Source organism: Tricharina praecox (assembly GCF_024521635.1).
Source record: "Tricharina praecox strain CBS 144465 chromosome Unknown BZA05scaffold_5, whole genome shotgun sequence".
Taxonomy (NCBI): Eukaryota; Fungi; Ascomycota; class Pezizomycetes; order Pezizales; family Pyronemataceae; genus Tricharina; species Tricharina praecox.
The window spans coordinates 1,432,117-1,457,556 of NW_026250407.1; the positions used below are offsets into that span (position 1 = coordinate 1,432,117).

General features: G+C 57.5%; 7 protein-coding genes across 7 annotated transcripts; 5 read left to right on the forward strand and 2 right to left on the reverse strand.

Annotated features, from left to right (window-relative positions):
• Nucleotides 1-3,046: 3,046 nt before the first annotated feature.
• On the forward strand, nt 3,047-5,459 carry BZA05DRAFT_390531 (CLN3 protein-domain-containing protein). Its single transcript, XM_051482899.1, has 3 exons — nt 3,047-3,519; nt 3,688-4,393; nt 4,455-5,459. The coding sequence occupies exons 1-3, from the start codon at nt 3,330-3,332 to the stop codon at nt 4,960-4,962; spliced, it is 1,404 nt and encodes a 467-aa protein (XP_051342283.1). The 5' UTR covers nt 3,047-3,329; the 3' UTR covers nt 4,963-5,459.
• A 175-nt stretch (nt 5,460-5,634) lies between these two features.
• On the forward strand, nt 5,635-7,212 carry BZA05DRAFT_349666 (ribosomal protein L4 domain-containing protein). Its single transcript, XM_051481259.1, has 3 exons — nt 5,635-5,753; nt 5,842-6,043; nt 6,097-7,212. The coding sequence occupies exons 1-3, from the start codon at nt 5,751-5,753 to the stop codon at nt 7,017-7,019; spliced, it is 1,128 nt and encodes a 375-aa protein (XP_051342284.1). The 5' UTR covers nt 5,635-5,750; the 3' UTR covers nt 7,020-7,212.
• A 3,144-nt stretch (nt 7,213-10,356) lies between these two features.
• On the forward strand, nt 10,357-12,171 carry BZA05DRAFT_225771 (nucleotide-diphospho-sugar transferase). Its single transcript, XM_051479762.1, has 3 exons — nt 10,357-10,868; nt 10,984-11,915; nt 11,984-12,171. Exons 1-3 carry the CDS (start codon nt 10,804-10,806, stop codon nt 12,034-12,036), a joined length of 1,050 nt encoding a protein of 349 aa, XP_051342285.1. The 5' UTR covers nt 10,357-10,803; the 3' UTR covers nt 12,037-12,171.
• Nucleotides 12,172-13,240, reverse strand: BZA05DRAFT_225752 (uncharacterized protein). The gene has a single exon (XM_051479761.1). It carries the CDS (start codon nt 12,951-12,953, stop codon nt 12,306-12,308), a length of 648 nt encoding a protein of 215 aa, XP_051342286.1. The 5' UTR covers nt 12,954-13,240; the 3' UTR covers nt 12,172-12,305.
• A 756-nt stretch (nt 13,241-13,996) lies between these two features.
• Nucleotides 13,997-18,680, forward strand: BZA05DRAFT_472029 (dynein associated protein-domain-containing protein). Its single transcript, XM_051487988.1, has 3 exons — nt 13,997-14,506; nt 14,583-16,334; nt 16,385-18,680. Exons 1-3 carry the CDS (start codon nt 14,105-14,107, stop codon nt 18,359-18,361), a joined length of 4,131 nt encoding a protein of 1,376 aa, XP_051342287.1. The 5' UTR covers nt 13,997-14,104; the 3' UTR covers nt 18,362-18,680.
• Nucleotides 18,681-18,943: 263 nt separating this feature from the next.
• On the forward strand, nt 18,944-22,187 carry BZA05DRAFT_349675 (SPX domain-containing protein). The gene is made up of 3 exons (XM_051481260.1): nt 18,944-19,471; nt 19,540-20,701; nt 20,754-22,187. The coding sequence occupies exons 1-3, from the start codon at nt 19,389-19,391 to the stop codon at nt 22,020-22,022; spliced, it is 2,514 nt and encodes an 837-aa protein (XP_051342288.1). The 5' UTR covers nt 18,944-19,388; the 3' UTR covers nt 22,023-22,187.
• A 75-nt stretch (nt 22,188-22,262) lies between these two features.
• BZA05DRAFT_390548 (WD40-repeat-containing domain protein) lies at nt 22,263-24,648 on the reverse strand. The gene is made up of 4 exons (XM_051482900.1): nt 24,497-24,648; nt 24,331-24,419; nt 23,994-24,268; nt 22,263-23,934 (listed from the first exon to the last, which is right to left on the reverse strand). The coding sequence occupies exons 1-4, from the start codon at nt 24,510-24,512 to the stop codon at nt 22,467-22,469; spliced, it is 1,848 nt and encodes a 615-aa protein (XP_051342289.1). The 5' UTR covers nt 24,513-24,648; the 3' UTR covers nt 22,263-22,466.
• Between the last annotated feature and the right edge of the window lie 792 nt (nt 24,649-25,440).

The window sequence follows — 25,440 nt, forward strand, 5'->3', positions numbered from 1 at the left end:
GGAGGATGCGACGAGGCGGGAGGCTGGCCGTGCGATGGATGCGTTGCGTGTGGACTCCCATAGTAGCCGTCAGTAGGAGTATTTCGGCCATTCATCTTGAGACGTTTCGGGGCACTCGACGACGCGGAAAAGGGACGATCACGGTCGATCTCGGGAAGGGGTTGTTGGGAAGGCGAGTGCTGCACGCGATTTGCGGCAGGGTATGGATGGTGGTGATGGGGTGACTGTTGAGAGGGATGAGAGAGGTTTGGGGGGGTGTTGTGGTGGAGGATGTGTTGGGACGGAGAGAACAGGGACGGCGGCGGAGGCGGCGGCGGTGGTGCGGGAGAAGGGTTATGAGCGTGTGATGGACGCGGTGCAGGTGGAGCGAGATGTGGATGACGAAGGTGATCCATTGTGTTAGTTTAGTGCCTGGGGGGTGGGAGGGGAGGGGGGGTGGTGGTAGGTTCGGTCAAGAGAAATAATAGATAGGCACAACGGGTCAGACAAGGAACCTAAACACCCGCGACTTTTTTTTTTTTAGGTGGCCGTGGTTCACACACAAGATGGGACGGGCCGGGCGGAGACGTTTACGACGCGACGCAGGGTTTCGAGGGAAGGCGGAGGGTGAGGAGGATGGGGAGAGGATGGGGATGCGGAGGAAGCGGAGGAGGAGGCGGTAGATGAGTGATGAGTGGGAGGAGCGGTGAGGAAAGGGAGGGAGAAGGCCAAGGGAGAAAGGGAAGAATAATAATAATAACAGCTGCAGGAAGCAGAGGCGGCGGCGGCAGAAGCAGCAGCACAGCAGCAGCAAGACGGAGGGCAGCGATCTCAACTGGGGACTGGCATGGAATAATGAGAAACACCGGTATTCGACGCACAGACAGCACCCAGTCGATGCCCAGCAGCCGCAGTACTGCAGCAGCGGCGGCAGCAGCAGCAGCAAGCACGAAGGCGACTGACCGAGTTGACTTGCCTCCCGAACAACAGAATGGCCGGTACGGAAGGGTGCGGTGGGAACTTATGGGCGGGCGTCAGCGTCAGTGGGCTGGTTGGCTCGTCTAGCTGGCTCGTCTGGGGGCTGGCTCGTCGGTCTGGCTGACTGGCTCGTCTGGCTGATTCGTCTCGAGGGACGGCTCGTCTGGAATGTGGGTGAATGGCTCGTCCGGGCTGGCTGGCTGTCACGGCCTTGGGGGACGTTCAGAAGGATAGACCTGCCGCTTGGATGTGGGGAGGGAGGCAAGAGGGGCAAGGTAAGGCAAGTCATAAAGTGCGGTAAGAACTTAGATGGTCGCTACGCCGAGTTCCTGGCGTCAGTTGTGCTGTGTGGCGGTGGTTCGTGCAGCCTCTGCAACAGGTATAGGTATTAGCAAGTGCACGACCACCACTTTGCACGAATAATCCCATGTCGAGTGGAAACATGAGGCTGCGTATACGCACGGGGGGAGGGAGGCATTAATGCGTGGTGATAGTGATGGATGGATGTGGGTGCCGTATGAGGTATGAGGTCTGGAGACGGGACTTGGGGGCTTGGGGGGTGGCCGGGAGGGACGGGGAGGGACGGAGTGGACGGAGTCAACGGAGAGGCAATATCTGTCGGTGCTTGCGGGGAGGGGGGCGGGCATGCAGGCAAGGTAGGCAGATGGACGGACGGACGGACTGGCCGAGCGAGCAGGAGGCAGGAGATGGGCCGGCAAGGAGACGACTACACACGACGACGATGATCACGAACAGCAGCAGCAACGATGACCACTACGACATACGACGATGGGCACCCCAACGGTCGTATTCGATTGGATTCGCTTTTCTCGTCCGCGCGAGGTCTGGATTGGCCTGACGCCGCCCTTCGATCATTTCTCCTCACTTCTCCGCACTCCCCACTCCGCACTCCCCTCCAACCGTAGTTCTCCATCGAACCACCACCATCATCACCAACCCGTAGTCCCATAACCATCACAGCTACTAGTACTCTGGCATCACCACCCACATCGCGGTAACTGGATGCGGAGGTGCACTCACCCCCGTAGCCACCACCTCCTCTTCTCAACCGCCACCCCATCCTTCTGCTTCTGTTTCTGCCCATCGTCATCCTCCTCATGTTTGTCCTCCACACAACAACAATAATCAATCAATCCCACAGCAGCCACCGCAGCAGCATAACATTTCGCCAAATCCCCACCCACCCCATCATCGTACAGCCCATCCACCCATCCATCCATCACCTTTATTTGCCCTGTGAATCCGTCTTCCCTGTCTGTGCAGCATCTTAAGATTCCCTGTCAACCAACCCACCCTTCCCCTTCCCTCAGACAGAAGTTCCGAGCGAACCACTCAGAACCCCACATCGCTGTCGTCCCCTCCCTCTACCGGCATATTCCACCGACATCATCTCGCCAGTCAGCCAAACACGCGGAAAAAGGAAAAGAAGGGAAGAAAAAAAAGAAGGTTGCTGTTTCCGATTTGTGGTTGTGATGTTTTCCTCGGCCAGATACGGCCCTGAAGGAGGAAGCAGAGAAGAAGATGACGAAGAAACAAGCAAGCAGGGAGCAACCGACGTTGGACTCATCTATCCACTCTACATATCAATCAAACAACACTCTGCTCCACCACCTCGTCCCCCCCAACTGCTGCATGCGGCCGGAAAACCTCCACACGCAAGTTGCAATGCAAAACCAGCACAGCCCGCCGCCAAACCCAAGAAAAAGAGGAGAAATCCTCCTATGTATCATATGTACACGGGTGTAAGGGTAAGTGCTGCCTCACCAGTTTTTCCCCCATACAGCTTAGTGTTTTTCTCCATACAACGTAGTCACAGCCACTCACTCATTTGACTGTATTTGGCTTAGTGTGCTCCTTTTATAGACTAGTGCTCATAATTCGTAATGGTGGTGAGGCACCACTTATCGGCAGCTCCTGGTACCAACAATCCGACCACAGCAAAGCAGGCAGCCATCACCCGCCTGCCTTTTCTCCACCAGCTGCTAATCGGATCAAGATCGTCGTTGTGCGACCGAGAGGCGAGACCTCCACCCACACACCCCTCCCCCCTCCCTTCCACCTTCCCAATCCCTGTCTTCCGTGCCCTTATCGCACATCGCTCCATGTGAGAACTCGGAACCTTCCTACCCCATCACAAGCCCCCCCAAAAAAGCCCAATCCTGAAGCCCCCCCAACGAATAGCTCGTTAGTCAACCCTCCGTCTGCCGTTCGTACCCGTTGCAACTGCTGCCCAGCCTTCCCCCCCAGCAGCTACGGTACTCCAAAGTAAAACCTACATCTTCTGCTGTCGGCTCTGTCGCCCCTCCCCCCCCCCCACCCCTCTTACTTCTCCGTTCATCTCTTCTCCTTCTATGGAGACACCACCCGATTCTGCCTCGGTTGCACACAGCTTCTCGGGCTCGAGATCTAGAACTGCTCGCTCCCCGCTCTCGCTGCCCGTACCCGGTGCTGCGTCGTCGTCACTCGCCCTGTTCAAGGCTCGGCTACGCGCCGCTTTCGCTGGCGCGAACCCCAGAGTTTGTCTCGCGTTCTGGCTGTTTGGTGAGCCGCCGCGAAGCTCCTCCTCGTCCCGCTGATCTCGCTCGCTCGCTCGCGAAGCTTCCTCGACGACGGCCAGAAAGCTAGCTGGCTGGGCGAGCGAGTATGCTCGTCTCCCAGATAGATAAAAATACAACCATAGACCAAAAAAACAAACAGCTAACCCAAAAGGCTTGATCAACAATGTGCTCTACGTCATCATCCTCTCGGCGGCGCTCGACCTTGTCGGCCCGCTGCTGCCGAAAGCAATCGTGCTCCTGGCCGACGTCGTCCCGTCGCTGTTCATGAAGCTGATCGCGCCGTACTTCATCCACCTCGTGCCGTACCGGATCCGCATCCTGGCGCTCGTCGCCATCTCCTTCGTGGGCATGCAGATGGTCGCGTGGCAGCCGACGCTTCCTGGACGCCTCTTCGGCGTTATCCTGGCTTCAGTCTCGTCCGGCCTGGGAGAACTGTCGTTTCTGGGCATGACACATTACTATGGCGAGTTCGCGGTGCCGTTCTGGGGGAGTGGGACGGGCGCCGCGGGGTTGCTCGGCGCGGGCATGTACGTGTGTGCGACTAGTTGGATGGGATTGTCGGTCAAGGCTAGTATCATGACCTTTGGGTTCCTGCCGATCGTGATGCTCGTGGCCTTCTTTGTCGTGTTGCCGCAGGGCCCGCTGGTGGGGAAGCTCGGTGGGTACGAGCCGATCAGTGAGCTCGACCGTGACGCGACTGAGGCCGAGAACGAGAACGAGGAGGAGGGGAGCCTCTTGACCTCGTCGATGCATTCCGCCGGCAGCCGCGCGTTTGCGGCACACAGCGCACATAAGGGCGATTTCTTTCACGAACTGGCCATCAAACTGAGAAGGACGGGCAAGCTCTTCTTTCCCTAGTACGGTCTGTCCGCTCCCTTCAGGCAATTGCGGAAACTGACGGTGTACGTACCTACACAGCATGCTTCCTCTCCTCCTCGTCTACATTGCCGAATACACCATCAACCAGGGCGTCGCCCCCACGCTCCTCTACCCGCTCGAGGACATGCCCTTCGCGAACTACCGCGACGCCTACCCAATGTACGGCACGGTGTACCAAATCGGCGTGTTCATCTCTCGCAGCTCCACGCCGTTCATCCGAGTGCACCACCTATACCTGCCGAGCATCTTGCAGATCGTGAACCTCGCGCTCCTCACCGCGCACGCAATGTTCAACTTCATCCCCAGCATATGGATCATCTTTGCCATCATCTTCTGGGAGGGCATACTGGGCGGGCTCGTGTATGTCAACACGTTCGCAGAGATCACGGACCAGTACCAGGGAGAGGAGAGGGAGTTCAGTCTCGGGGCTACGACGGTCTCGGATTCCGCCGGCATCTGTATAGCGGGTCTCATTGCCCTCGCGCTGGAACCCGCCCTGTGTACTTGGCAGGTAAACAGGGGGAGGGAGTTCTGTAGGTTGACTTAGTGAGGTAGAATAATGCCATTACCGTACCGTATGTAGAGTACTCGTGCATGCAAACGCGGACTTGACATCCGGCTCCTTCTTCGTTGTGGCGTCTCCTGCGCCTGAGGTTTACATTACATTACATACATTGCGAAATCATACATGCTTGGAAATGCCAGGCTTATTATGTAGAGTATGCGGCCTGGCGATCACCGCCATTGATGTGTCTTGTCATGTCTTTCTTGTCTTGTCTTTCTCGCCACAACGGTCCGTGCACACACACATACATTCCGAGTGACAGTGCAGGAATCGGTATCTACGGTATCTATGCAACAGAAATGTCCGTGCCGTGGGGGTCATAGTAGTAGAGCACTTCATTACATGTCACGTGCGGCGGTTGTGCAGACAGGCGTGAGGGGAAAGTGCATTCCGCAAGCAAAGTGCGTTTCCTGTTTGGCTGCATGGCGGCACTTTTTGGAGCGCGGTCAAGGCGAGTCGACAGGCGAGCTGAGGATCGGCTTCCCTTTGCTGCGAGGCCAGCATGGCGTGATTTCCTGTGGTTGTGTAGTTGTGTGGGTGGGTGCTCACTTTCGCTAGCGTCACTTTTAGGCTAGGGCACAACCCCGGCTGTGGGCATGGCAGTCAGCCAAGCGAGCAGCGACGAATTCGCCCACGCAAAAAAAAATCCACAATCGCAATACGAGTAAAGTAACATCGCCAACTAACCATACCAGCCAGCAGCAGCCCCGCCCCACGCCCCCCGCCCCCCCGCCAACACCAAAACCCCGACAATCATCCCAGTCGACAAAATGGTGAGATATCCACGGTTCTGCAATTCTGCGGAAATTATGGGGGTCGAGGATGAAAGGAAGGGGAAGTGCTGATGGATTTTTGTAACAGACGTCCCGACCCACTGTCTCGATCATCGGTGCCGACGGAAAGGCCAGCGGCGCCTCCGCTACCCTCCCCAATGTCTTCAAGGCGCCGATCCGTCCTGACATTGTCCAGTCGGTCCACACCGGCATGGCCAAGAACAAGAGGCAGCCTTACGCTGTCTCTTCCAAGGCTGGCCACCAGACGTCTGCTGAGTCGTGGGGAACTGGTGAGGAATTCCGAGTGAGCGGGAAAGGAATTGTGGGATTGACGGAATGATAGGTCGTGCTGTTGCCCGTATTCCCCGTGTCTCGGGAGGAGGAACCCACCGTGCCGGTCAGGCTGCCTTCGGTAACCAGTGTCGTTCCGGTCGTATGTTTGCGCCCACCAAGACCTGGCGCAAGTGGCACGTCAAGGTCCCGCAGGGACAGCGCCGTTTCGCGACCGCGTCTGCCCTCGCCGCCTCTGCTGCCGTTCCCCTCGTCCAGGCCCGTGGTCACCGCGTCTCGGAGGTTGCCGAGCTCCCCCTCGTCATCGCTTCCGCTGCGTTCAACGACCTGGCCAAGACCCGTGCTGCCGTCGCTCTCCTGAAGGGTATCGGCGCCTACCAGGACGTCACTAAGGTCGCTGCCTCGCGCAAGACCCGTGCCGGAAAGGGAAAGCTCCGTGGCCGCCGTCACCGCCAGCGTCGCGGTCCCCTGATCATCTTCAACCCGGCCGACGAGTGCTCCGTCAACGTCGTCAAGGCGTTCCGCAACATCCCCGGTGTCGAGACGTGCTCCGTGTCTGCCCTGAACCTGCTGCAGCTCGCCCCCGGTGGCCACCTCGGTCGCTTCGTCATCTGGACCGAGTCCGCGTTCGGTGCCCTCGACACCATCTACGGCTCCACCACCGAGGCCGGTGAGGGAAAGAAGAACTACTTCCTCCCTTCCAACATCGTGTCCCAGTCCGACCTGACCCGTCTCATCAACTCGAGCGAGGTCCAGGGCGTGCTCCGACCCGTCCGCGGCGGCTCCACCCAGAAGAAGGGAGGAAAGGCCGGCGTCCTCAAGAAGAACCCCCTCAAGAACAAGCAGATCATGCTCAGGCTCAACCCATACGCCAAGGCGTACTCGGAGCAGAAGCTGGGCAACGTCAAGGTCGAGGGCTCGAAGGAGCGTCCCGGCATGTCGGAGACTTTCCAGAAGGTTATCAACGCCCCGTAGATGCTTTGTCTTTGATTTCTTGTGCGTTTTAATGAATCAATAAAACGGTCGTTCTTCTGCGTTCTTCAATTTGTTGTATTTCTTTTGTTCTTACTGGGCCGGCTGGCAAGGGGTTTGCTTTTTTTTCCCGGGGTGTTCAATATCATGATGGCTTTTGACTTCTTTCAATTCAAATTGATGAATTGCACCCCCGCGCCCGCCTGCCACCTTTTTTTTTCTGTCCGACTGGCTGTGCTATGATGTGATGGCCTCGTGATGGTCTCGTGATAAAATCCGCGCGTCTCGACTCTCCAGGGTGGAGCAGGGTGGAGTAGGTACTCTACGAGGACTCTGCGTATCTTCGCTTATTTGAGCGATTGATTGAGGAGACGGACTACATGAATGATGAAACATGGAACAAGCTATTGCGTGACGACGACGACGCTGGTGATGGTGACGACGCTGGTAATGGGGACGACGCTGATGATGGGGCTTCTTGCGTATGCAACATGTGATATGCAACATGTGATATGCAACTTGGGACTTACGGTCTTTGGCGTTACGGTGTTCTTTGGCGCGGGTAGATACGGTAGCAGTCTTTATCCTACGGCCTATCCTATAGCCTAATATATGGGAGGTGGGAGGTGGGTGTTGCTTATCTCGACCGTTACTCTGGAAAGGCCTAAAAGGCTCGTAAGCTCGTAAGGCGCGTAACTAAGGCCCGTGAGGCCCGGATACCGAGAATTGAGAGTTGAGAGGCGAGAGTGTAGGTAAGCGAAAGCGAAAGTGAAAGACGTTCGGAAGACGTTCGATTATGTACCGTATGGCAGAATGGCTGAAGGAGTGATGGCTGAAGCCTGAAGGAGAGGGACGCTGCGGCTGCGGCTGGTGGGTGGATGGGTGATGGGTGATGGATGGTGGGTGGTCGCTATCAATGCTTGTTTTTTGGCGGCATTCAACGGTTGGGGTGGGCACTGGGGGCATTGAGGGTGGGCTTGCTCGGGCGATTTACGTCTTTCACCATCGCAGCCCTTCATTCACCGTTGTTTACATACTCGAAGGGATAACGTAGAATGCAGGGAAACGGGCCGCTCCAGATTCCTGAGCGTTAACATAGAAGGTGAGGATATATGTTCCGCCTCCTTTGACGTTGACTTTGACTTTCGCATCCAAATCCAAATCCAATCGGCACTTTACACAGCTACCTAGTCTACCGTAACTATTACACACCGGTACCCGTACCCACGCTCTCCCTTACACGGCTGATGTCATCGCACCGGCCAGTTGGCCAGGTGGAGCTTGACTTGGAGTTTGCTTGGTCGATCCTACGCCCCGGAAGCGACGGCAGTTGCGAGTTACGAGTTGCGAACTTGCGAGTCTGAGACTCTGGCAGCTGGGGGTCGGGGACCGTCAGCGGCGACTTTGTTAGCGTTGGGGCGTTGAAGCCATGAAGGCTTGACGCCTGAATCGTGCTCGGAAGAAATAACAATAACATGTGATGGGACTGGGGAGTCGGGAGCCGCCGTTTGGGTGCCAACGGAGACTCGACGGGGAGGCTGGAGCATGTGGCAGCGGGAGACGGTGCGATGGTGCGATGGTGCGATGGGGGCTTGGAAGTGCTGTACCAAAAGTGCATGTATCGTACAGATGGTGGGAAGTTCTTGGACAACGGAACTCAGTAGTGAAGCTGGTATTTCGACTTGGAACTTAGAACTTGAATACAGTAGTCAGCTGTGCGGTTGAGCTACCATTCTCCAGCCCGAGTCTCGACTCTCGACTCTCGACGTGCTGAGCTCTGTCATGATCCCGTTCCGACGCTACATACTATCGGCACATGTACCGCAAGGCTCTTCGATACATAGCAGGTATATGCCGGAGCTCCAAGTACCAGTCCCGGGGAGATAACTCCCAACCCACGAGTAGTAACCACGGTACCCACCTCTTGCTATGATCATGATCATGGGTGTTTCATCCGTAGATTTACCCCGCAGAACTCCCAGCGAGGGAGCGGGCCTCCTGGTGGTTGCCTACATACCGGCGATGCGTCTGGACTCCTCTCCAGTGGCTTTATAAACATGCACGCTGCTATGTAAGTAACTTAGGTAGGTAGCATCAGCACGACTTCAGCACGACTCCAGCCCTACTTCGGTACGACTCCAGCCGCACGGCCGGGCATGATTGCTGAAGGCGGGGCAAGGCAAGCTGGAGCCTGGAGATGGTCGAACCGTGGATGGTGATTGGAGGTGTGCATAAGAATGATAAGATCAGCCCATCCAAGACGATCATCGGAGTAGCACTGAAGCAAGCTGGAAAGCAAGCAAGCACCGAGGCGGGGCGGCACAGGGCTTAACTTCAATTAAGTTTTGATACGATATCGAAGGTCTCGACAGGAAACATCGTGCCGTCAAAAACACTACGGTACCACGAGATAACCAGTGGCTACATGATACTCTACATCGATGGCGCCGGAGAGGGGATGCGATCTGGCGGGTTTTTTGTGTACATATCAAACGGTTCTTGATTTTTGAATGGCAAACCTGAAAGGCCATGTACATCTCAACTACCGAATTGAGATTTGTGGGATGTTCCATCGCCGGTGCTACATACCGTTCTCTAGAATGCCATCGCAAGAAATCGACGTGAGAGGGACCTGGGAGAGAGGGCGATGAGAAATCCCAGTTCTCCAGCTAGTATACGGTGCTCTATACGATGGCGTAGGTTGCATCAATATACGGATACCTAGGACAGGGCAGGCTACATAATAGAGTAACTACCGGTATTGAACGGGAACGGGGGGCCTCACCGTCGCGTCGGTAAAACACATTCTACTCTAGAGCAGGTACAATCAATGGAGAAGCCTCCGGGACGCCTGATCCTTCAGGCTTCATTCTTCAGGCCTCAGAGAACAATGATCGCTTCACGCTTGAATCGCGGGCGGCTGTGCCAAGGCTCCACCATGCCCACCGTCCGTGTCCAGTGTCCACGATCGTTTCATTCTATTTTTGTCCCGAAATTCCTTCCAACACCAGAGTAACAGTTCAACCGCAACGGCCCGGGGGGCGGCGGCTGCCTGCGTGGGTAGACTGGTAACTAGAGTAGACTTGTAGAGTAGTCAGAACCTTCCGCAGTGCAGCGCGCACAGAGACGGAGACGGACCGGAGTCCGATGGTGTCCACTCTATCCACCACACACAATGCACACAATGCACACACCAGAGCGGCGTGCGTGGGACGATGGGTGAGTGAGATGGGTGAGTGCCACTGAGTGGGGCGGAATGGGAAATGGAGGGAGGGAGGGAGGGAGGAAGGGAGCGACGGAAAGGGATTGCGTGTGCACCCGGGCGGGGGTTGGAGGGTGGGAGGGAGGTGGGCAAGATCAGCAATGTCTGACGTTACGTCGAATACTCTACCTGGATACCTGGTAGGCACCTACAGTGGAGCGAGGAGCTTCAGCTGAAAACAACGTCGATGCCCACATCCCTCGTCCTCCTCTCTCCCTCAACCTCCACACCCCACTCCGACCACCACCATCACCACCCACCGAATGGAAACGAAATTCACCGCCTGGCCCCGGCGCGCGGTCGGCCGGGGCAGTCTACCCAAGTTCCTCGTGGTAACGGTGCTCTTGTGCACAGTGCTAGTCTGGATGGCGGGCTCATTGTACCGGCGCGAGGATGCGGCGGCCTTGCTGCCGTCGGCGCCGGTCGTCACCGCGATCGCGCCGCCGCCACCGCCGCCGCCACCGCCGAAACCCCCCACGTACAACTTCCAGTCCAGGCCACATCTGAACCACTTCTGGGGCGTCGATGTCACCACAGACCACCTGCGAGGTGAGGGGGATAGGAATAGGACGCAGCTCGGACGCGAGAAGGCTAGTCTCGTCATGTTGGTTAGGTACGTTGGTGATAGGGCTGGTGCGGTGGTGGTGCGGTGGTGCGGTGGTGCGGCGGGTTGGCTGGGCTGGGCTAATGCACTTCGTGCTGCAGGAATAAAGAGCTGAAGGATGCGCTGCGGGCGATGAAGAACATCGAGGACCGGTTCAACCGGCACTACCGATACCCGTGGACGTTCCTGAACGACGAGCCATTCACGGACGAGTTCAAATTCCACACATCACGGCTTGCGTCGGGCGAGGTATCGCACGGGCTGATCCCGCACGAGGAATGGAGCGTGCCCGACTTCATTGACACGACCCGCATGCACCGCAAGATGGACGAGATGAAGGAGAAGAAGATCATCTACGGCGGCGACGAGAGCTACCGCCACATGTGCCGCTACAATTCCGGCTTCTTCTGGAGGAGCGAGCTGCTGAAGGACTACGATTGGTACTGGCGGGTCGAGCCGGGGACGAGCTTCTACTGCGATCAGCTCTACGACCCATTCACGTTCATGCGCGAGAATAACAAGCGCTACTCGTTCGTCATGACGATGTTTGAATTCCGCGCCACCATCGAGACGCTGTGGAAGTCCACCCGCGAATTCGTCAAGAAGCATCCCAACTACCTCGACAAGGACAACTCACTCGGCTTCATGGTCGACGACTACAACCCCAAGAAAGACACCATCTTCAACAAAGACTTCAACCTATGCCACTTCTGGAGCAACTTCGAGATCGCGGACCTGAACCTGTGGCGCTCGCAGGCGTACCAGGATTACTTCGAGTTCTTGGACCGGAAGGGAGGGTTCTTCTACGAGAGGTGGGGCGACGCCCCGGTTCACTCGATCGCGGCAAGTCTGTTCCTGCCAAAGGACCAGATCCACTTCTGGCACGATATGGGATACAAACACCCGCCGTACAAGCGCTGTCCGTCGGACGATATGAGCATGGACTCCGCGCGATGCATGTGTCCGTTCGAGAAGCATGAGAGCTTCGATTTCGATGGATACAGCTGCCAGAAGAGGTGGTGGAAGTTCCATGGTGCGTTCTGCCCTTCTCCTCCTCCGTTCTCCCTTCCTCTCATGATTCACGATACTGACAACCACCAGGCCAAGACGACCAGGGAAACCCCATCCCGCAGTACAAGGTTCCGGACCACTGAACTGAACTGAACAGACGGACAGGCGAGAAGGAAAAGGAAAAGGGGCTTTCATCATCAGTACATAGACAGGATTTCGGGTTGGTTGGGAGGGTTCATTCACTTTTCCTTGTGTTTCTTATGGATCTGGGGCGTTTTTGTGTGCATTGTGCATTGTTTTTTTTCTTTTCTCTCTAGTTAGGCTGGCTTAATATGTATCAAAAACGGGATTTCCTTTTCACCGTCATCGGTGCATGTTTCGTGACATAGCTTCAGTACCGTACACCACCTGCTCACGCTTTCTCAACCTTCCCTTCCACTGGCGCCTCCCCCTGCGCCTCCCCCTCCCCCTCCGCCACCTCAACAACCAACTCCTCAGTAACCTTCTCATCAACAACATAAAACCCGCCCACGACCTTCTGCGCCAACCCCATAGGGCTCCAGCCCACGCGTCCCTGCCCCCTCATCCCGCGCTCAAACCGTTGCATCCGCACCGGCGTCTTAGTAGCATCCTCCCACGTGATCTGTGGCCGCACAACCTCATCCTCCACACGCGACAGCGCCGATACCCCGGTGGTGTCGACGCACTGCATCGACTGTATGAAGTGTAGGTGCGCGTGGAGCGAGGAGAGGAGCGAGGCCGTGGCGGAGGGGGTGGGGGGAGGAGGGAGGGCGGAGAGGCGGAGGAGGTGGTGGAGGGTTTGGGGGGTTATTGTGGGTGTAGTGAGTGTTGAGGGGGTGGAGGTGGAGGTGAGAGGGGGGGAGGTGGAGGGGCTGGAGGGGCTGGTGCTGGAGGTGCTGGAGGTGGGTGAGGGAGGGAGTAGAGAGGCGACCGACCACGATGGTACGCGGAGGAAGTCGGGGATTGAGACTGCTGCGGGCGCGGAGGTGATGGAGGAGGTGGAGGAGCGCCGGAGCTGGTGGCGGAGGAGTGGGTGCATCGTCGTGTGGTGGTGGGGTGGTGGGGTGGGAGGTGGGGTGGGATGCGCAGGTGGATGCGCAGGTGACGGGTGGAGGGTGGTGTATGGTCCAGCGCTTGACGAGAGAGGCGAGGGATGGGGAGCTTTGGTCCGCTAAATGAGCTGTGGAGAGGCGGAGGTGGGATAGTGAGGTCGTGGCGAAGAATGACCAAAAACCGTGAACGAATGATGGTGGAAGGTAGACTGTAATGAACGCTAGACCGCAATTAGCTGTGCCTCATCCCCTACGGTAGATCGTCACAACCAGTGTCTGGGCTCTCGACTTCTCAAGGCCGTTTCTGAACGTAGGCGAGTCCACGACTCAGTAACCACATAGCTTTCATGAATCCACGGTTCATATATCGCGGTAGCTGAAGATGGTCCCGGTGTCGGTTTAGGTGTTGCTATGCTAGTAAAAGAGACAATTATCATCCTGAATACCGGTATCTCAAAACGCTGAGGATACTTCCCACAACCCCTCATCATTTGAGGCTCATAAACTTCTGCCTATCAGTCAGAATACGAAAGATTTGGTGCCGCCCGAGTTGCGGCTGTTCAGAAAGAAAAAACCGGATTTCCGTCCAAAATCACATGTCGAGACTCGAGGGAGCTGTGATCACTTACATACAGGAAAGGCCACCCAGTGAGCATAGTATATAGTAGAGTCCTCAATACATTAAGGCGGAGGTACTCCGAGGTTTGCTGTGCTTTGGAATGATGGTTGAGCTCATGGTCGAGCATGGTCGAGCTCTCAATGGGCCAACTGCTGGGTTGAATCATATCGTCTGAAAAGCTCGTCGTCCCACTCTTCCCAAGGGACATGTCAGGAAGATAGAAATATAATCATGAAGAGGAGAAGACGATGGAAAAGTCCATATAACCAGTTGCCAGGTGGCGGGTCTGTGGAAGTGACGGTCCGAGTTGGAAATTCAGTGTTTTATCGATACATTGACTGAAAACAAGCTAGAGTACTAGCAGGTACGATCCGGTCCGGGGGATAGGTAGCGACCACAGCTCAGCGCGTCCCTGCAACTCGCAACTCGCACCTCCACTCCACACACCCTTCGCTACCCATCCCTTCCCTGCGCTGCCCTGCTGCCCACCACCACCGGCAAGCAAGCAGCAATCACAAGATGGAAGACTTCCGCGTCAACGACACGGTCGACGTGAACGGGCAGCTCGCGCTCGTGCGGTTCGTCGGGGAAACACACTTCCAAGATGGCGAGTGGATTGGCGTCGAGCTCGAGATGCCCACCGGGAAGAACAACGGCACCGTGCAGGGGATACAGTACTTCTCGTGCGGCGACAGATACGGCATGTTTGTGCGGCCAGTCGTGCCGAGACTGGTGCAGCGGGCGCCCGCGCCTCCCCCGCCCCCTCCGCCCCCCCAGCCGACTCCGACCCCCCAGCAGCAGGCAAAGAGGATGGGCAGGCCGGAGTCCCAGGCCGGTGTGGCGCTGGGGGTCGGCGGGAAGAGACTCAGCGTCCCCTCGCCGTCGCCGATTGCTCAGAAGGGACGCAGCATGACTTTGCGGGTAGCTACATACCCCGTCCCTATCCCACGCCCAGTACTCCAAGACTGTGGGCTGACGATGGGGTGACGATTGACAGAGCCCGACCCGACCCGCGTCCGCAACAAAGGGGAACCTATCATCGCCGGGGTCCTCAGTGGGGCCCAGCACGCCACGAACACAGACCCCGACCATAGGAGCAAACCCGCGCACATCCATCGGCGGCGCGACGACGTCGTCGGCATCGTCGACCACCCTCCGCCCCGCGCCCGGCAGCCGCCCCGGATCCATGGGCCCGCCGGTCGTCAAGACCACAGCCACGGCAAAGCGGCAGTCTATCAGCGGTGGCAGCGGCGGCGGCGGGGGTGTGAGTGCACCGCTCGCCCGCACTACGTCCACGTCGAGCAATAGTGGGTCGTCGACGCCGATACCGAGGGTAGGCAGCAGGATGTCGTTGAAGCCTGGGACTGTCGGGTCGCTGGTTAGGAAGGCGAGTCAGGAGAGTGGGGTTAGCTCTAGGTCGTCGCCGGATGTGGGCGTGGGCAGAAATAGGACAGGGAGTACTACTGCTGCGGCGGCGGCGCCGGGGGCCTCCGGGGCGGGAGTTAGGCCTCCGGGGGGGAGAGGCGGGTTGACGCCTGCTGGGGGGTCGGCGAGTGCTAGTGCTAGGACGTCTCCCTCCAGGGCACCGGCAACGGGAGGAGCGGAGCTGGCGACGGCACAGAGGGAGATTGAGGATTTGAAGAGCAAGATCAAAGTGCTGGAGAAGAAGCGACAGGAGGACAGGGAGAACCTCAAGACGCTGCAGCGTGTGCAGGAGGAGCGGGATAAATATGAGGGGATCATCCAGAAATTGCAGCAGAAGTATCAACCTCAGCAGGCGGAGCTGGTGGAGCTCAAGAAGACGCTCAAAGAGATGGAGGCGACCGTGGCAGAGATCGAGGACGTTAAGGCCGAACACGAAGCGATGCTGGAAATGGCCACACTCGACCGCGAAATGGCCGAGGAGATGACCGAGAGCTTCAAGGCCGAGCTGGACGCCGTGCGAGCTAAGGCTGAAGAGCTGGAGATGGAGGTCGAGATTTTGAAGGAGGAGAACGAGGAGCTATCCCAGGGGATGAGTCCCGAGGAGCGGAATTCTGCGGGATGGTTACAGCTCGAAAAGCAGAACAGTAGGCTTAGGGAAGCATTGCTAAGGCTACGAGAGATCACCAGCCAGACCGAGGAGGAGCTCAGAGCAGCAAATGCCAGTCTCGAAGAGGAACTCAACGAACTCGCCAAGTACAAAGAGGACTACGAGGCCGTGCAGGAGAAGTACATAGCCAGTCAATCGGCCGTGGAGGATCTCCGGGGCCAGCTCGAGGCTGCTCTCGGCGCGGAGGAGATGCTCGAGGAGCTGACCGACCGCAACATGAACATGAGCGAGCAGATCGACGAGTACCGTGCCACTGTCGAGGATCTCGAGAGTCTGAAGGAGATTGCTGACGAGCTTGAGATCAACCATATCGAGACGGAGAAGCAGATGCAGGAGGAACTGGACTACCGGGACCTAATCATCGGCGAGCAGGTAAAGAAGATCCAGCAGCTCGAATACAGCAATGAGGAGAATGAATACACCATCACTCGGTTCAGGGACCTGGTTGTCAATCTGCAGAGCGATCTCGAGGATATGAAGGCTTCACAGCAGATCACCGAGAACGAGGCGGAAGAGTTGACGGCTAGGTCGAGGTCCATGTTGGATATCAACATGAAGCTGCAGATCACCGCGGCAAAGGCACAGAACAAGACTATCGACTTGGAGCTGAGAAAGATGGAGGCAGAAGAGGCGATTGAGCACCTTGCTGTCGTGCAGGTGGGCACCCCAATCTCTTATATTCGGGCCGTGCACTGACTTAATGACAGATGTTCCTCCCCGACTCATTCCACAGCGAGCGCGACTCTGTGCTTGCACTGTTGAGATTCAAGCGCGTAGCATTCAAGGCCAACCTTCTCCACAACTTTGTCAAAGAGCGGCTTGCAGCACAGACCGGCGGTCAACTATCAAGCGGACACGAAGACCAACTCATGGCCGCTTGCGACATGTGTGACAAGCTCACCTGGGTCGCAGCCATGTGCGATCGCTTTGTCAACTGCATCAGTTCCTGCTCGGTCGACCAGTTTGCGAGGTTCCAGGGAGCACTTATCGAGCTCGATCCCGTCGAGAGGGCGCTCAACAGCTGGATTGAAGGTCTGCGACGCGATGAGCTCAACGAGAAGCAGTGTGTCGCGGAACTCCAGCGCACCATGGCACTCATGTCGCATCTCGGCGAGATCCATCTCAAGAGCGATCTGGAGGGCTTCGCCAGCGACCTTCATATGAGGGTGTTGCTGATGCAGACCTACATGGAGTCTGCGGCTTCGGCTGTCACGCTGATCAGGCTTGCTGTCCAGAAGAAACTGCCAGTCAATCCTGAAGACGAGGAGACGGCGGCCAACTTCAACAAGAAGGCAGATGCGCTGGTCTCCCAGTCACGCAGTGTCAAAGTGGTCGCCGGCAAAATTCTACGCGCTCTGGATGATTTTAGACAGAGAAACCTCTCCATCACGACGGACAAGAGGAGTGAGTTCAAGGCATGTGAAGAGGCGACACAGAAGTTGGCTGTTTACACTAGAGCCGTGGGAGAGAATGTGTATGCACTTCTGTTCAACGACGGCGCAGACGACAACTCCTCGCGAAAGGAACCTACATGGGCGGATCTACAGAACACCATGCTTACGACCACCGAGAAAGTACTCAGTATGAGCGAGAGCGACATGTTCGGATCCGTGATGAAGGACCTGAAGAACCTTACCAACAGCCTGACGGAGCTGGCCGGCGTAGCATCCGATATCGACATGACCGCTGAGTTCGAGAAAGCGCCCGCACCATGGGTTATCCGGGCGCAGGAATTGAAGTCCACAAAGGTGGTCAACGTCGACGTCGAAGACAAGCTTCGCAGACTCAAGGACGACCTTCTCGAGCGCGCAACACAGATTCGCATCCGAGACAAGACCCTCGAGGAGTACGCGGTCAAGATCGAGCTTCTCGAATCCCGCATGCGCAACGTCACCAAGCAGTCGGAACGCATCGAAGAACTGGAGAGGCAAGTCACTGAGGGAACCGGAAGAGAAAAGGAATTTTCCGAGGCTATCGAGAATCTCAACGAGGACCTCCAAAGTTTGGAAGCAGATGCACTCAAGTGGAAGAAGGCCGCCGAGGACAAACGCGCTGTGGGCGAGACCGACCGCGCGGGCCAGGAACGTGCCGTCGCCACCGCCCGCGAGGTCGGCGGTCTCAAGAAGGAGATCGCGGCGCTCAAGGGTGCCGTTGGCTTCTTCAGGAAAGAGAACGCGCGGATCCGGCGGGTGGACCTGGTTGACGCTGACTCGTGGCTTCTCAAGCCGCTGGTGGACCCGAAGCAGAAGAAGATGGCCGAGTATGAAGCCGAGCTGGCGAAGGAGAGCCGTGACGTCATGACCGAGCTATGCAATCTAGTCCTGGAGGAGCGGGTCGTCGATCTCAACAAGCTATGTCCCAACGATACCGAGCGCATGAAGTGGAAGCCTGTCAAGGAAACTCCCCGCTGGACATGCGCCCGCCAGCGAGAACGCTACGCCGCCGTCAAAGCATGGAAGCAGGATCTGCTCGGCAGAGTCGAGCGACACCTCGAAGTGCCAAAAGCTAAACGGAGAGGCGGTGACGCCGGTGAAGTCAGGCTACCGCGTGCTAGCATCAAGATGGTCGGGCTACCGCCGTGGGGGGTTATGGGCAAGGAATCGCTGGGGTCGGAAGAGGTGGTCATCAGGGAGTCGGAAGGGTGGGAGGAATTGCAAGTAAGGCTCGGAGTTGTCGAGGCCTGATCCAGTGTTTATAATTGGCGTTGTTTTCTTCTTCGTTCTCTCTTCTTCTCTGTGAGCGGATGTATCTTTCCGTCTGTCTGGTGATGTAGCAGTCTTATTCCTCACTGATGCATGTTGTTGTTGGTGATACCTTTTTCTTCTGCTGTTTAGATCTTGATAATGAATGCGCGGGGATCTGTTTATCTTGCGCGACACAAGTGATCATGAGGTTCCTGTAGAGACCGTACCGGCGATCGAAGATCTCCAGGCTTCAGGTGAGACACTCCAAGACTTCTCGAGACACTCCAAGACTTCTCGAGACACTCCAAGACTTCTTGAGACGGTGCCTGCTCCGCACCAATGGCTGGCATGCATCAAAGCTCGTGGGTTGGTTGAAGGTAGCGTGACTGTCAGCTGGACACACAAGGCACGGACGAGGCCAAACGAGGCGGGTATAGTTTGACACTTTTCGGAGAGCTTCGAGTCAATTAGGCACGAGGAATGGAATGCTGTGTTGCCCTGCAGTACTGTTGTCAGCGGCATCCAAAGTGTCGCCTGTTATATGCTGTAATCGGTTCAGCCCTATGTAGACGTAACCGACTCTCACCATCCATCCATTCCGTTTTTCGTTCCCGGTCCAGCCACCAAGACACTGGACAGACCCCCACCATCAAGATTGGTCACATCGCCCTCCCCGTAGTTATCATAGCGCCAATCAGTAGTCAGCCACACCGCCTTGCTTGTTATCGAATACCGTCCGTCCGTCTACCCACCCGGCCAGCCAGCCAACTACCGCACCCCCATCACAGCGACCTCTTCTTAGTCGCCATCACATCCCCTTTTTCTCTCCTCCTCTCCTCCTTCAACCGCAACGATACTGTCGAACGCGGCACCAGCAGCAGAAGAAGACCCAGAAGCAGGAATCCCGCTCCAAACCCTTCTTCCAGGAAGCACAGGAAAGACACGCGCGCAGAGGAGCCTCGACCGCTGGGATAGAGGCACCGCAAAGCTCCTCCGCAGGCTCGACGCTGCCGAGGCCGGAATCACTATGAAGTTCTCCCATAGCATCCAGTTCAACGCCGTGCCGGACTGGAGTACGCATTACATCGCGTACTCGAATCTCAAGAAGCTGTTTGACTCCCCCCGCCGCTCTCTCCTCCCCCCTCTTCCCTCCCCCCGTGCTCTGCTGACGCGGACAGGATCTACACCCTTGAGAAGAAGTACGTGCAAAGCCAGGCCAAGCGGGGATCCGATGATGCGGAGCGCGCGGCGCTACTCGACGACGACGTGGATACGGACGGGGTGTTCCGGAAGGCGCTCGACGCGGAGCTCGACAAGATCTCGAAGTTCTACGCGAAGAAGGAGCGGGAGCTGCTGGACGAGGTGGAGCAGCTGCTGCAGGACGCCAATGAATACGACGATGGACGAGGCGACCTCGAGCTGAACCCCGATGATGCACGACTGAAGAATTCCGGCGTGGGGCCGTCGTTTTCGACGTGGGGGAATCAGCGTGATCTGGAAGCAGATGGGGATGGCGACGGCTCAGATGATTCGGATGAGGACGCGAGTGGAGCCGGCGGGCGCCTCCTGAATAGGTCCGCGAGACATATGCATCACTCCATCACATCGGATGCGCCGAGCGACCATCAGGCGGGCCGGCGGCGGTACTCGACTGCGGCCTCGGAGGAGGGCGAGCAGGCCATGAATACGTTCCACGATAAGCGGATTACTCTCAAGAAGCGCGCGATATCCCTATTCGTGGCGCTGCGCGAGCTCAAGAGCTTCTCGCAACTTAACAGGACGGGTTTCACGAAAGCGCTGAAGAAATATGATAAGATCCTGCAGAGAAACCTGAAGTCTCGGTATGTCGAGCAGGCTGTGGCCCCTGCGCACTGCTTCCAGGCGTCGACTATCCAGCATCTCGACGAAAATGTTGCAAAGGTCGAGGCAACGTACGCGAATCTGGTCACCCAGGGCGATCTGGAGGAGGCAAAGAAGGAGTTGCGACTACACCTCCGAGAGCACGTGGTGTGGGAGAGGAACACGGTGTGGCGGGACATGATTGGAATCGAGAGGAAGGCGCATGCGGCTCATCTCGGCCTCACGGGGCCTCTACTAGGGGACCAGGTGGAAAAGAAGCGGTTGGCTGGAGATGAGGTGCGCGGACCAACCACGAAGAACCTGAAGACGCCGTTTGGTAGTTTGACGGTACCTACTTGGCTATTCTCGGGGGGATTCTTCACTCTGACGGCCATCATCCTCGTGTTTGCTGTGCTGCTCCAGGTCAAGACGTTTAAGACGCCAGAGCAGCAAAACTGCTTTGCCATGTTGGTGTTTGTTAGTTTGCTGTGGGCTACAGAGGTTTGTCTCCTCCGGAATTGCTGTCGAGCGTCACACTAACGCATCGCCACAGGTCATTCCTCTATTCGTCACCTCGTTGCTTATCCCCTTCCTGGTCGTCCTTCTCCGTATTGTGCGTCATGACCAGAAGCCTCACACACGGATGGAAACCAAAGAGGCGACCAAATACATCTTCTCGGCCATGTGGACGCCAGTGATCATGCTGCTCCTCGGTGGTTTCGCCATCGCCGCAGCTCTCAGCAAGTATGGCATCGCCAAACGCATGGCTACCTTCGTCCTTGCCAAAGCCGGAACGCGGCCGCGCACCGTGCTGCTCACCAACATGTTCGTGGCCATGTTCGCATCTATGTGGATCTCGAACGTTGCCGCGCCCGTGCTGTGCTTCTCCATCATCCAGCCTCTCCTGCGTAACCTCCCCAGCAACTCGGATTTCTCGAAGGCGCTGATCCTGGGAATCGCGCTGTCCAGCAACATCGGCGGAATGGCCAGTCCCATCGCCAGTCCCCAGAACATCATCGCCCTCGAGAACATGCATCCCGCACCCAGCTGGGGCGCCTGGTTCTTCGTGGCACTCCCCGTCTGCATTATCTCGATCCTCCTGATCTGGGTGCTCCTCCTCATCAGCTTCCGTCCCGGCAAGGGCACCACCATCGTGCCCATCCGCACGGTCAAAGACCCCTTCACCGGCGTTGAATGGTTCATCATGATCGTAACGCTCGCCACCATCATCCTCTGGTGCGGCTCGCACGCACTCGAGCACATCTTCGGGGACATGGGTGTGATCGCGATCATCCCGCTGGTGCTCTTCTTCGGCACAGGCATCCTCAGCAAAGAAGACTTCAACAACTTCCTGTGGACGATCATCATCCTGGCAGCGGGCGGGTTGTCCCTCGGCAAAGCCGTCAACTCGTCCGGCCTGCTGCACACAATCGCGCAATCGATCAAGGAGCGCGTCGACGGCTACAGCTTGTACGCGGTGCTGTGCGTATTCTGCGGTCTGATCCTCGTGATCGCCACGTTCATCTCGCACACCGTCGCCGCGCTCATCGTCCTGCCCATCGTCATGCGCGTCGGCGCCGCCATGGACGAGCCCCATCCCAACCTCCTCGTCATGGGCGCGGCACTAATGTGCTCCGCCGCTATGGGACTCCCTACCTCCGGCTTTCCCAACATGACTGCCATCATGCTCGAGGATAGTCAGACCGGCGAGAGGTACCTCGGTGTTAAACACTTCATCACTAGAGGTGTCCCCAGTAGCTTCATCGCCTTCTTTGTCGTTATCACCGTCGGCTTCGGGTTGATGCGCGTTGCTGGGTTCTAGGAATACTATTATTGGGGAGGAGAGTGCGGGGGTGTGGGAGAAGATGGGGGTCTTTCACTGTTGGTGGAGTTTTCTGTTTTGTGCATATCCTCTTTGGTTTTTCATTTATTATGGTACTTTTACTTTTGTGTTTTGCAGTGTGTTTTGCAGTGTGTTTTGCAGTGTTTTGCATGGTGCGGTGCGAGGCGATGGTGGGCGGTAAGTGCGGTGATGGGTTATGCAGAAGAAGAATTAGAAGCAATCGTTTTACTCATCATCGTGATCTCTTCTTAGCGGCGCTGTACAAAACAAAACAAAACAGAGCCCCCCTCTCCCTCAACACCATATTCGCCCGGACAACCTCGGCGCATCAGACAATCTCATACGCCCACCATTCTCCTTCCCCTGTTGTCCACCCCCTTCACCATCCCCCTCAGCGTCACCATCACCAGCGTCACCAGCATCCTAAGCCGGCAACACAACGCTCCACCTTTTGACAGCGCCATCATTGCCGACACTAACAACGGTGCCATCATCAACCCACCTAACGCCACTAATCCCGCCCATGTGGGCATTGCGGACCTTGCAGTTCTTCATTGGCTTATCGACGCCGTATATGAACAGGTTCGTGTCGAGGCTTGCGGTAGCGACGTGGGTGCCCGCAGCGTTCCACGCGATGTCGTCGATCCGCGCCGTGTGGAAGGCCCAGCGGTCGGTTTTTTTCGCGTAGGCGGAGGTGGAGGTAGTGTACAGCCCGATCAGACCTGCGGAGTCGCCGGATGCGAAGTGGCTGCCGTCCGGGGAGTAGGATAACGCGGTTGCGTGGCTGCGGGTGAGGGCGATCGTGGATACGTCCGTGATCCCGGTGGTGGACGAGTACGTGTAGATCCGGATCTGGTTGTCTTGCCCCGCGACGGCGATGTGACCTACCGCTGGGGACGCGGCCAGCGCGGTGGGTGTGAAGGTGAGCTTGTGCGTAGTTGTGAGCGAGGGCGGGGTGCTGGTGCAGTTGTAGATTTGCAGGTGGGTGGTGGTGAGGACCGCCAGGTTGCTGGGGGAGAGGAGGGCGACGCCCTTGGGCTGTGAGTCGGTGGGGACGGAGCTGGGAGCGAACGAGCCGGCACTGCCGACGATGGTGCGGAGCTGGTCGTCCCAGGCAATGCTGGATATGATGTTCGCCGAGGTCTCGACGAAGCCGGTGACCACGCCGCTGTGGCCCTCGCCCGAGATGACGGATGCGGTGCCGGTCTTAAAGTCCCAGCTGCAGACGCGGCCGTCGTTGGAGCCGGTGAGCAGCGCCTTGGTCGTCGAGACCTCCAGTGCTGTGATGGGCTTTTGGTGGCCGGTGATGGTGCGGGTTGGCTCCGCCCCGCCGGAGTAGAGGTAGTTCAAATCGCCGGAAAGGGACAGGGAAATGATCAACCCATCCTCGCGGGGAGTCCACACAATACCGACCTGTTGATCCGGGATCGATCCGCCCTTCCCAAAGGTCCACGTCTGCACCAGCCCCCGCAGGTCCACGTCCCACAGCTTAACCGTCTGATCCGCCGACGCGGTGACAAACCGCTTCGAATCTTTGCCCCAGGAGACGGAAAGAATGCTCCCCTTGTGCGCCCCCTCACTCAAGATTTCCGCAATCAACGTCCCCTCCTTCCCGTCGAACAGAAATATCTTCCTGTCGGCACCCACGGAGACGAAGTATGCGCCGTCCGGCGAGAACGCTACGCCAAGAACGAAGTTGCTGTGGTGGCCCTTGAGAGGCGCATTGAACTTGAAGGGCGCGCCGTGGTAGAACACGAGTGTCTGGTCATCGGATGCGGTGGCGGCACGGTACGGCCGCTGCTGCCGGATTGATACGCTGTTGATCACACTGCTCTGCCCTGTAATCTCGCCGACGCTGTTGCCCGTGTCGAAGGTTATGCAGTGGCCGAACCTATCCGCATCCATCAGCACCGCTCGCCGGTTCCCCCACACACACATCCAATCACTCACCTCTCCTTTCCATCCCCCACCGCAATGATCCGCTTGCTCTCGCCATCCCACGCAAGGTCCTTGATGGGACCAGAGATGATGTGGAACTCGCCCTTGGTGACCATCTCGTCGCCGACACAGTCCCAGATCCGGATCTTCCCCGAGGCATCTCCCGAGGCGACATAGTAGCCCGACGGCGAGAACCGTGCAACGTTGACGATAGCTGTGTGGCCCGTGTACTGGTGCGTGCAGATGGACGGGTCGTCGATGTTGCGGAGGAAGACGGATTTACCCGACTGGAGGAGAGGTTAGACGAGGTGGGTGGGGCGAGGGCACTGTGAGCGGAGGTGATACATACAGTGTAGGCTATACGCTCTCCCTTCGGGTCGACGGAGAGGTGCGTGGGCGATGCGCGGGTTGTTGCGGGTTGGGGAGCGAGGATTGACTCTGCGATGTGTGCACATGTCAGGACTCAGCTCTCGACTCTCCACTGTCCCCGCTCTCCGTTGAGGAGGATCACGTACGTCTTGTGAGCGACATTTCTGTAACTAGCTGGGCTTGTAGGGAACGCTTGTATGGTTCGAAGAATGGCGATGATGGGCAACCGTGGAGGCGTCGATGAGCTGTGACGGATAGGTGCTCGAACTGCTGGCTGCAGCTATTGCTCTCCGAGCACAGGTCCTTTACTACTACTCGCCGCACTAGTCAACCCAACCCCACCTGGCTTTCAGCTCAAACCAAGGCTGACGAACACAGACAGGGGTGAAGGGGGGCATCCTGGAGGGCATCAAGGCAAAGCGATAGCGAACCGAGTCTCATCACCGTCACCACGACCACCAGCATCACCCTTCTCCCTCACCTAAGCCCAGTTGCCCACTCTCCAGGCCGCGCAAGTCCCGCCGCCTCGCGCGCGTCCGCGTCCACGCAAGCAATCCCCAGACGCGCATAAAACAAAACATATATACGAAACCCCCCACGGCCGCCCGCCCTCCAGCTGGAGCACACGGCAGGCAGTATTTTTCTTTCCCGGCAATCACGGCGAAGTATCAATTCATGTGGCCGGGAAACGAGGCACGTTTCTCAAATTCACTTTCGGCCCGGTTTGACGCTCGGTTCACCACTGGAAGAAATTCGGGTTGACGAGTAACACGCGGGCCGTAAAGGAAAAAGAGGAAAAAAGGGAAGGAAAGAGGGCGGGGGTGGCCGCATTTTATACTTGGCGGGGAAAGCGTGGAAAACCCTAAACCTTGGGCTGGCGGGGAAAATTGTTGGTTGACTAGCGCAAAGGCGAAGACATGGCTGGTCACTCGGTGATGGACGGTGCCGTCGATGAAGTATCACTCGGTTTGTTCTCCAGAGTCGGGACTGTGGTGCGTGAATTGGGGGGAGGGGCGCTGGCTCGCGCATTTGAAGTGCGAGATCACCGGGGCGAGAGGAGCCTCCTCAAAATCAATGCGCTCCTCCTCCC

Coding starts and splice junctions, on each gene's coding strand:
- BZA05DRAFT_390531 (XM_051482899.1), top strand. CDS start 3,330: ATGGAGACACCACCCGATTCTGCCTCGGTTGCACACAGCTTCTCGGGC. Junction 3,520..3,687: donor TCTCGCGTTCTGGCTGTTTG/GTGAGCCGCCGC, acceptor CTAACCCAAAAG/GCTTGATCAACAATGTGCTC. Junction 4,394..4,454: donor GGCAAGCTCTTCTTTCCCTA/GTACGGTCTGTC, acceptor GTACCTACACAG/CATGCTTCCTCTCCTCCTCG.
- BZA05DRAFT_349666 (XM_051481259.1), top strand. Junction 6,044..6,096: donor TGCTGAGTCGTGGGGAACTG/GTGAGGAATTCC, acceptor ACGGAATGATAG/GTCGTGCTGTTGCCCGTATT.
- BZA05DRAFT_225771 (XM_051479762.1), top strand. CDS start 10,804: ATGTCACCACAGACCACCTGCGAGGTGAGGGGGATAGGAATAGGACGC. Junction 10,869..10,983: donor CGCAGCTCGGACGCGAGAAG/GCTAGTCTCGTC, acceptor TTCGTGCTGCAG/GAATAAAGAGCTGAAGGATG. Junction 11,916..11,983: donor GAGGTGGTGGAAGTTCCATG/GTGCGTTCTGCC, acceptor GACAACCACCAG/GCCAAGACGACCAGGGAAAC.
- BZA05DRAFT_225752 (XM_051479761.1), bottom strand. CDS start 12,953: ATGCACCCACTCCTCCGCCACCAGCTCCGGCGCTCCTCCACCTCCTCC.
- BZA05DRAFT_472029 (XM_051487988.1), top strand. CDS start 14,105: ATGGAAGACTTCCGCGTCAACGACACGGTCGACGTGAACGGGCAGCTC. Junction 14,507..14,582: donor GACGCAGCATGACTTTGCGG/GTAGCTACATAC, acceptor GACGATTGACAG/AGCCCGACCCGACCCGCGTC. Junction 16,335..16,384: donor AGCACCTTGCTGTCGTGCAG/GTGGGCACCCCA, acceptor ACTTAATGACAG/ATGTTCCTCCCCGACTCATT.
- BZA05DRAFT_349675 (XM_051481260.1), top strand. CDS start 19,389: ATGAAGTTCTCCCATAGCATCCAGTTCAACGCCGTGCCGGACTGGAGT. Junction 19,472..19,539: donor TACTCGAATCTCAAGAAGCT/GTTTGACTCCCC, acceptor TGACGCGGACAG/GATCTACACCCTTGAGAAGA. Junction 20,702..20,753: donor GTTTGCTGTGGGCTACAGAG/GTTTGTCTCCTC, acceptor GCATCGCCACAG/GTCATTCCTCTATTCGTCAC.
- BZA05DRAFT_390548 (XM_051482900.1), bottom strand. Junction 24,269..24,330: donor GAGAGCGTATAGCCTACACT/GTATGTATCACC, acceptor CCTCTCCTCCAG/TCGGGTAAATCCGTCTTCCT. Junction 23,935..23,993: donor GTGGGGGATGGAAAGGAGAG/GTGAGTGATTGG, acceptor GGATGCGGATAG/GTTCGGCCACTGCATAACCT.